This window comes from Agrilus planipennis, unplaced genomic scaffold, assembly GCF_000699045.2.
Source record: "Agrilus planipennis isolate EAB-ADULT unplaced genomic scaffold, Apla_2.0 scaffold88, whole genome shotgun sequence".
NCBI lineage: Eukaryota > Metazoa > Arthropoda > Insecta > Coleoptera > Buprestidae > Agrilus > Agrilus planipennis.
In genome coordinates, this window is record NW_020438872.1 from 607,844 (window position 1) to 618,387 (window position 10,544).

At 32.3% G+C, this 10,544-nt stretch overlaps 1 protein-coding gene across 1 annotated transcript in view; it reads left to right on the forward strand.

The window, feature by feature from the left end:
• Positions 1-23: 23 nt before the first annotated feature.
• Positions 24-10,544, forward strand: part of LOC112905848 (Kv channel-interacting protein 4-like) — a 46,407-nt gene continuing 35,886 nt past the window's right edge. The window contains exon 1 of the mRNA XM_025979045.1: positions 24-92. Within this exon, the coding sequence (XP_025834830.1) occupies positions 68-92 (25 nt within the window). The 5' untranslated portion in view covers positions 24-67. The remainder of the gene's footprint in view (positions 93-10,544) is intronic.

The following is a 10,544-nucleotide window of genomic DNA, read 5'->3' on the forward strand; positions in this document are numbered from 1 at the left end:
TATTTAATTTTTTTTTTTTTTGAAAAACAAGTGCCCCAAACAGATGTGAAAAAGAACCGAAAGCAAAATGTTTGGCGCTCAAAAAAAGAAAGGTAAGTTTTTATTAAAACTTCTGCAAAACTTCTTTTTTATCACCTTAAAATGAAACTTTATGTTCCTAAACAAAAGTCACCCCCTTCTGTTATTATAATACCATAATTGTTTAATTTTAAGTAAAGTATATGTATACATATAACATAATAATAAGAACTTGTTTTTTTAATAAAAATCTACAAGGATTTTAATGCGTTATTGCTGAAAGTCGCCCTTCTGTTTTACAATATGGACATGGCAATTAATAAGCTCGCAAAGCTCTAATGACAAAGGGTACATCAGTCTGTCGTGCTGTTTATGACATTTTTGAAATATCACCGGACAACAATTGATGGTCCCAACAAATCTAAAGTGAACAATTATCCTTTATAAAAGAACTAGCATTTTATTACTAACCTTTGCCCATGTATGTACAAACTATGTAGAATTACGAAAAGAATCCGCTATGTATTTTTTGTTTGATAAAAAAAAAACTACAAATCAAATGATGTGAAATTCGTTTTCGCAATTCTTTTTTGCATTGTAGGCAGGTGCCTATCTCAAAGTTTGGTCTCGTAAAGAAAATTGGTGGTTTAACTCGTAATTATCTTCCACGCCGTAAATTAAGTGGATAGAATTTTTAGGGCTACCTTAGGGCAGAATAAATTATCATACTTTATTTTGAGACCTGGTGACAGCGATTTTCTGTTCTCATTACATCACACTACATTAAACTAAACAATTTACTAATCCTGGGGTTGATAATAAATATAAACTGCGTTGCAGGACAGCGTTTGTTATTTTATTTATTTATTTATTTACCCAGGTGGTGTTCTTTACCCATCTTGTGACAAATGTACTTATAATGTAAATTTTATTCTCTTTCTAAAGCTCAGAATCTCAGTTTTGGATCTGTAGGTATATCAATTGCGCGGCTGCAATAAAATTTATGTGACTGGAGAAGCACAAGGGTTGTATACAATTACAGGTATTTGTGTACAAATTATTAGATATATTTCAACGTTTCTTTGTTTTATTATCAGCACCTGTTGCACTTTATGTCACCTAAATAACGGACATTCTAACGGCTAATAGTACAATTTATTATCCATTTCATTCTCTATTTGCATCCCAATTTTTATCGGTTTGATAATTATTATTATTACTGCATACGTATAAGTGGTTCAAATTAAAAATTGTATAGGAAAGTTGGCTGTTCTAATTTCATTGACAATGAGCCGAATAATTTGTGTTCTGGAATTGAAAGATAACAAAAAGTCGGATCTAAAAAAGTCATAAGGGTTGGCGTCACTAGCGAAATCTTTACTAAAGTTATCGATCTGTTTATGCGAACAAGCGAAAAAATGAATCCCACTGAAAATACGAAACTGGTGAAGATGCCTTTATGGGAAAAGCTGTCGCTCAAACCACGCAATCTTGCTTTTTGCCATCTAAAATGTATTAGCATTTGTTCTATATCTAGCAATCTACAGCAGATCGCACATGTGTCAAATGACAATATGAGGTAAAAAATTTAAAAGAAAAATGAACAGAATCTCGACATTCGTTTCATTCCACATTTTTACCAAGCACAAAACAAATTTAATACAAAATTCTTTTGCTATCCTGAATATTTATGTAAGTAAAATACTGTCAACGAATGCCAAACACATGAATCCCTATGTACGAAAACATCCAGTTAATTTTTAATGATATACTATAAAAGAATTCGCGTTTAATAATTTAAAACTGAAACAAATCCTAACTTTCCCTCATTAACTTGAGGTAGTTTGTAGTGGATGGAAAATTTAAAATTAATTTTCACATTAATAATTAAAAATGTAAAGTTGTAACTAATTTTATATACGTTCAAAAGATGGAATAGTTCGTAGAACAACTCTCAATATGGTTACTGTACTTTTAATGTGCTGCATAGTCTGCAGTACACAACGATTGACTCAGTTTACACATTACAATGAGGATTTTTCACGTACAATAGGGGAAAATATGTGTCCCACTAGCATCGTAATTTTTTGAATGGATTTATTTTACGTTAACGAATGTAGAGAACCCGTTGAAAGGTGAAATGCTAATTACAGTTAATGTTTTGGCTTTTCTTCGTAAACACAACAGATGTAATCGATTTACTGATTATGGCTCTCTGCAGGAAAGGGTGAAAGGTTTATTACATCGTATATTTCTTCATTAGAAATGAATAAGGCAACTGGATGACTGCAGAGCGTACCGAGAACCGACAATTTGTTAAGAGCTGACTTAAAATGTTACTGGTTTCTTTTTTCGAAAAAAAAAAAGAAAAAAAGAATGTTCACGTTTTATTTTTCTTACTTTTACTTCCTCTATTCAACCAACACACTAAAATATAATGTTTGGTTTGATAACTGCTGTTATCAAAAAATGGATTATATGCTGCCGAAAGAAAACTTTTAAAACTTTCCCTATCTTTTTTGCGATTCAATATTACATATGTATAAGCCGACAGACATTAAATTAGATTATGTAATATTGATTTAAAAGCGTTTCAGTTTTATTAAGAGATCACTACATAACAAAATTTGTCTGCACATGACATTTTTCTCTTTTCTTTTGTAAATTTATATTAAAATCCCTATTGCTCAAATTCGTTCATTACATTCGTATAATTGGAGATGTTTCTGTTCTGTACACCACTGACAGGTTATGGACGAAAACAAATAACTACGAGACATCTGCAGGATCAATTTGAAAAACAAAATTCGGATGCAAGTTTAAGGATTTGAAAATAAATACATAGGCACCCTTGTAAACACATAAATCAACTTATTTTTGTTTTATTTCTAATGGTCTACATATCCTCGAGGCACTGTTAAAATGAATGGAAAATAGCTGTTATTTTAAGGGATTGAAATTGATTTATTACATGACTAATTAATAATATACTACTGCTTCATGTCAAATGATTAATTGTCCAACTTCGTTAATGCTAGAGATGGAAAAGTGCTAATTGCATGAGAATAATCAAACACCACAATAAGCACAAGTGTCACATATCATAGTCATGACAACAACCATGAATTTCGTCGCCAATTCCGTCGTCTACAGTTTTTTAACTAATTTTTAATGAAACTGCAAACTGTGACTCTGCTATAGTAGATAATAGAAAACTAAAGTGTAATTTTATTTAAACATATGGTTCTTTTGCTATTTTTTTTATAAATTAAGGATTTGGATAGTTAAGAACATACCTCATGGTTGCTAGTAGTAGTGTAAAATGTTATATCGAAAAGGAAGTGCTTTTAAATAATTTTATTGGACAACTGATAATAGAAATCTAAAAGTGTTATTTTATTCAAACGTTTCGATTTTGATTTTTCATTTTTTATCAATTAATTTATTCAAAAAGAGCTGTAAATTGAGAATTTATCAGTTCCATATTTGCGTTTGCATATTTATTGCATTTTTAATTAGAATTTATGGCCAAACGAACGGCTGTGTAGATTGCGAATTCTATTATTGTACGGTCATTATTAAAATCGTAAAAGGCCAGTTCTTTAACCGATAAAAATATATACACTTTTCGTTTTCGACACATGTGAAAAGGATGTAAAGCATAGGTCGTTTTGGTTTGAATAGCCACTCGTTTTAATATGAAAAATATCCAAAATATGAAATATGATCATGCGATATTCAAGCTGTGAATTTTACCTCTGTAAATCTGTCAAAGTTCATTCAAAAAGGAGCTGTCTGATACATCAACCCACTCCAGTCGTCTATTTTATCTTTTCCATGTCACCGCTTCATGTTATGTTCCAAATTATTCACAATTACTCTACACTAGAATAAATCGTAACTAGATGAGATAAATAACAAGAAAATCTAAACTGGTCTCAGGTGATAATAACAACCTTTATTAAACATAGCCAAACGTTTCTTCCAAATTTTTGTGAGCTTTTTCGAAGAAATTCTGTATAATGCATCGAAATGGCGACCACAATTTTAGGCATTTTAGTTGCTTTATTTTCTTTTGTGTAAGCAGATTATTAAATTATAGAACAAACAGAATAGCTCAAAACCCCAACGCCAAAACACGACACTGTAGTTGTCCGAAGCACTTTTCGGTAACAAATTTACCTTCTTCAGGGACTGAAGTAAACTAAACCTAAATGAGAACTAATCCTAATTTATACTGATAGTTGTTAAGGTTNCTTTATATTCGCTCTTTCCCTACTTTTTCTTCCCTTGCATATCAGTATTTTAGTTTTACTTTTATTTATTTTCATACAGTAGTGATCTGTCAGTACCGCTTCCATTTTATTTAAATCTATCTCTAGGTAGGTAGTAATAATAATATGTTGATAGAAATTTTTAGTATGAACTTCCACACTTTTTAATGGCTTACTTGTTTGCTTTCTAAATCTAATATTTTTTAATCCATCCGAAACTAGAACTTAGAAGCAAAAGTATTAAGTGGTTTCGCGTGAACTACTATGTCCTCATAGACTAATTCTGATGAATATTCAGATGTAGCTGCTGGCACTAAATATGCCTTAATGGTCTTTATCGTTAGTAACCATCTTGTGTTTTATGAAGTAAACTGAAAAAGTCACAATGCTTACCTTACAATCACGTATTCACCATAACTAATAACCCACCATTTCTTGATAACATTTATATTTCCTACTACCTTTCCCGCATAAAAATAACATACAATTGTCAATATTAATTAATTTCCGGGTACAGAGGGAAGTTATTGTAATGGATCCGATCATAAAAATAGCGGTTTTTGTTGAGGTGCCGATCGAAACGTCTTAACGTCAATATGATCCTAAAGAAATTACTATTATATCCTGAGCTAATCTTCGCATTTCTCTAAAACTAGCACACATCCTTAACTATTTGCGAACAGTAGTCTAATCTAGATCTACCTCTACTCCTCTTAACTCCTATTCTTGCTTCTAATATGTCTCTGACTAGACCTTCGTGTCTGAGAAGGTGTCCTACCAACCTATCTCGCCTATTTTTTATTGATTCCCATAGAGTCCTCTGTTCTCCTATTCTTTCTAATGCCTCTTCATTTCTAACCTTCTCTATCCACGGTATCCTCATCATTCGCCGGTAACACCACATTTCGAAAGTTTCTAACCTTTTCTTTTCCGCCGTGTCCACCGTCCAAGTTTCGCACCCGTACAACGCCGCGCTCCAAACATACAATCCTTTTAGAATTTCTAGCTGAATCGTTCGCGACCACAGAAGTGACTTCTTTTTATTGAAGGCGACTCTACCCTACGCTATCCTCTGCTTTATATCCCTACTACTCCTTCCGTCCTGACTTAATAATAATAATAATAAAACGAATTATGACAAATATATTGAAATTTTTGATTGATGATGCGACACACAGAGTCCAGACGGCTTGTTTTGTTATAATTCGGGACTACTTTTATGGGTTTAACATATGCACATGCATTTAAATGTTAACAGTGGTTTTCAGGGTCAATCTGCAGTGCATGACTTTATTGTTATGTAATTGTCCTCCCCATTGTTACTTCAGCTCGACGTCAAGCAGTTTAGACCTCATTGGCCTTTGTTTTCAACTGCAGAATAGGTAGCTTCAGCTTAACGGTAACAGAACAAATGCTTTTGGGGGAGTTGTAAAAAAACTCGTCAACTTCATAATTATTTTGAACCACAAGCGAGAAATTTAAAAGTTACAAAGTGTAATTGTACATGTTATACGCAAAAAAGAAGAAAATTAAACGACTCAACTGCGACTAGTAGTACCTACAGCTAAAGCAAAAAAACGTGTGCAGGTATTTTTTTAATTAAATTTTTTCTCACGCTGTATACTACATTTTTCCTTGTGAAAAGTGTACAAAGATTAGATTTTACTATTCAGCTACTTGCTCAAATCAAATTAAAGGAAATGAATAAATGAAAAATTCGTCGGAAGTTTCTGACGAATTTCTCTAAAGCCTGCGGATGTCGTAAGTAGTTCTCATTCCGGAAATGTCTGCACTAGACAACCTTCACTGTCCCTGTTGGATAATATTTATGGGGCCATTAAAAACTTCTCAATTCTATGTTCATTCTAAATTTCCAGGAACATGTTTAAAAACTTTCATTCTCATTTCAAAAGACAATTTTCGAGTTGTGTCTACGCCAAAACAAACAAATTTAATACAAAAATAAATCATAATAATCATCATTCCATCAGTGGAATAGCGAAATAGAGAATTGCAAATTTTGCGGTATCTCTGACAACGAAGCTAGTTCACCATAATTTATTTTTGTTGTTTATTAGCCTTATCTAACAATTTAATCGAGACAGTCAATTGTAGAAATCAATCAGCAGATAAATTTTATTTTCACCAATAAAGAATGTTCAATATTAGTTTAAAAAAGTAATTTCATCTGCAATATTAGTTACAATTAACTATATTAACTATTTAGATAATTTATTATTAACTAAACAAAAAGAGGTCTGTAATATGGAAAATCAATTTAAACTCAATAAGCGCAATTTAATGTAATGAGATATAAAATATTTTCTATTAACTTTTATTTGAAGGAAGTTTTGTTATAAAAGTATGCAATTATGGTTCATGGTTTGGAATTGCTATTCCAAAAATTTTCGCGTTTCTCATAAACAAAATTTTTATAGCGTAATTTTCATCTACTTTACTATTATAGGTATGATGGTATAGTAATTAAAGTTGTTATTTTAATTAGTTTTTAGTCGATTTATCCATAAATGACCGGCGTAGATGTGTGTTGCAATGTTCGCGAGAATGCGAGTGCTGCAGCAGTGTCTTGTGAAACCTTCGAACACTTCATCTCGCGGCACCCTTAACTCCGGAATCCGGGAGCAGACAGTGAGTTTTCCCGCGTGTTTCGTCCTCGTATTTTAAGTATTTCAACAAGTGTTTCACTGTTTTTTTTTCTAGTTGTTTCATCTTCACTTCAACAGACGTAAGTGCCAACCACGTAATTTTTCAGCCTCACTTGTAAGTACAAAGAAAAACAGGACAAACAAATTTTTCTTTTCTATTACGTTACCGGTCTTCTTATAGATCGTCCTTTGACGATATTACAGATTAGTTTTTAATATAAAACTGTTTGAATTAAGGTATTATACGATTAATTAAAATATTAAGAATTTCCTTTCCAATGTTTCATATGACCTAAAAGCATTTGTCTATTTTCGGAAGAATTTTTGTGTTATTTTCCTTAAAAAAGAAAATTCGTAATATACCTAACAGACAGAGAAAACAGCTAAAACAAGACAGACGCGGCATATATTTTGACCATTAGTCCATTATCAAAACTATAATGGCAGTCTATTTTCGAGTTGATTTTTCCTCTGCATACTTATACAGTACATATATGTATGACAGAAATTTCAAAATATCCTGATATATCTTCTAGCTTCAATAAAAATGTTTTTGGTCAAAAATTGTATTCGAATCTTCTTAAAATAAGTAAAAAAAAATTGAAAGGATACGGTAAACGAAGATTTTACCATACCGCAAAGTGTTAACTTATTTATGTGCTTCCTTTCAGTTAGAAACATCTGGGACAGTTTGCTTGAAGCTACAGGATACTAGTACTAGACGAAAGTAAAACAGTCCCTAAAATAAATTTTGCCGTATTTTTGGTAGAAATGTAGCAAGAAAAACAAAGACAAGTTGCAAAAAAAAGACATAATTGGCCTAAATAAAAATAAAGAAGATACCTACGCAAGATGAACAAATGTTGAATGTATAGTGTACATTTTCATTCAGAGCGTTACGTGAAGTAGAAAATTGAAAAGTAAAATAGAAAGGATTTTCAAGTAGCTACAGTCTAAAAAAAAAAAATTAAAAGAAAAAAAGCAAGTTAATTTAGTTGTTTTAGAAAAGTCAGTAGCAATTTTCCCTAAGGCCAACCATGTGTGCACGTATCTGATTTTCAAGAGGTTGGGAATGCGGCATTGCTACAACCTCTTACAAAAAGCACTTTTAAATCTACTTCTTTACAAGACACACTATGTGCTTCTTTTTCATCCTTCCTGCATTAAACTTCTGATATTACTTTTCGTTATTTATCAATAGACTGCTAGTATACATTTCAGAACAATTTAAATTACAGAAGCAAATATTTTTTAACAAAGATGAAACATGATAAACAACAACGTTTGTTAATAATGCGGAAATGTTTTCTAGATAGACATGACAACGACACAATTAGATGGTGTTTGTAATCCGGAGCTTTTTTTATCAAAAGCTTACGTTAATTTTGTTTTTCCCTATTCATAAAGATGTCTCGTAACATTTTAATGGCATCAGCGATTGTATGTACATTAATTTAGATCCCCTTTCGTATACGTGTCTATATGCGTTCGCGTTATTCCTAGTAATTTAAAAACCTCTAACGGCTCCAGTGTTGTTTGTTATCCCAAGAGAATACAAATCTGAAAATACTGTTCCAATTAATTATTCTCCTTTTTCCCTATAACTCTTTAAAATTGAAAGCCTGTTTTAACACAAAATTTAACTGAGTGAGACTATTGTTCATACAATATTAATGAAAGTTCAGCTTCATTACTGTACCTTCCATAGGTACAATCAGTAATTGATGGTCAAATCTGGTAGGCTTCTATTTTGTATGGGTGATACTGGCACAAAAGCTGGATTTTATTCTTGGTCTCTCTCATTTACTATTTTGCAAAATAGTTATCGATTTGGTAACACAAAATCTATGGTGACAGGCTCTACTGTGCATAAGATTAATTTTTAATTAAAACGGAATCCAAAAAAATACCTTTTCGGATCGATCTGCGATAACTTAACAAAGGCGTGGTTGAAATTCGCCAATTCAATTTTACAGGGCTTCCATACATACCGAAATTAATTGCAGATAAAATAGACATGGTATTCGATACTGCATTATAAAATTGCATTTTTGAATAACGGTCTAATTACTATTATTTATCGAGCACAAAAAGGAAAATTCGTTGCAGAAAGTAGTGCTATATAAAAAGGTGTTAGGTAGGAATGCTGTGCATACTGCGGTAGGTTTTCCAATTGCAAAATGATCCAGTGCGAAACCTGAAGGGCGGTACTTGGTAGAACTATTTTTAATTTTTCAGGAATGCTTGAAATGTAGATTCATTTCACAAAAGCACTTACCTTAATTATATATTCTGCCTGTTCTACTACCAGACAATAAAAACACACTGGAAATGACCTGGAAAACTATGTGTATTTCTTAAAAGTACCGAGGGTGAGAATCGAAACATAAAATTAATTAAAAACTATCTACAGTAAAAATATTTTATCCTTCTAGAAAGCAACGCTTCGTAATACTTTAAATCTTGTTATCAAGTACAATGTACTTAGTAGTTTTAATCCTCTTTCGCCTTTGTTTTTCAAATTAACACCCCTATCGAAACTGCAGCCCCTTCACCCCAAAAAGTCCCTAAAAGATCATAAATTGTCTCAGTAGATGGGGGTTGTAATATCTACATGGTCGATTTTTGGAAAACTATTTCGTTGTCGATACGTTTTGAGTATATCCGTTAGATGACGCGAGCTTTTAAAAAGCTTGAGCTTTCTGAGGGTGTAATATCGATTTATTTCAGATACAGAAGGAGAGATATGTGAACATGTACGGCGTAGTTGCTCATCAGGCTTGTAGAAAGCGCCAAAGGTCCAAATCGCAACCAAACGCTACAGGTGGCGCTACAGGGAATTACCGATTTTTCCAAAGGATTTTCAAATATTTTAAAAACAGATTCAACGATGTGGAAGGTAAGCGCTCATATTTAGCACCTTACTATTAAATTTCCTGTTGAATTTGCCACTCAACAATGGTCTTCTAATTTTCTTTACAGTTTCGGTACAAATTTTCCTAAATTAGCCGTTTGAACTATCTGAAAATCACAAACGGTACTTTCCCAAATCCCTAACGGTACCATCTTCTTCTTCTATTTTATTTTTGTTTCTTGAATATAAGGACAGCAACGATTAATAAGAAATATTTTCATAATTTTCTGTCAACATAATCCCTTGACAGGATGTGTTACTTGTATTGCGAAGGAGGTACTTTTTAAGTCCTTGTGACATGACGGTACGAGTTTGACTATTTAGAAATTTATAACAATCGTTCCTAATAAATTTTTATGTACTTTTTCGCACAGGGGAGCTATTTAAAATTTTCCCAAAGATATAGCGTGTTGTGCGCTGGTGTGGTTGTTATCCTGGTGCGCAGTCCCAGGATCTCTGTTATCCTCCTCTTCCAGAAATGAGATCACATTGATTTCGATCTTTACGGCGCGAACACGTGCTCCTTTCAGCGATCGTCAGCGTATCGCGACTACGAAATTTCAAATTCGCGCAATCATCCTATCAGAAACATCAACACTCACAAATCTAACGACACCACACATTATTTATTTAATTTTTTTTTTTTTTTTGAAAACAAAGGGATTTTCCTGT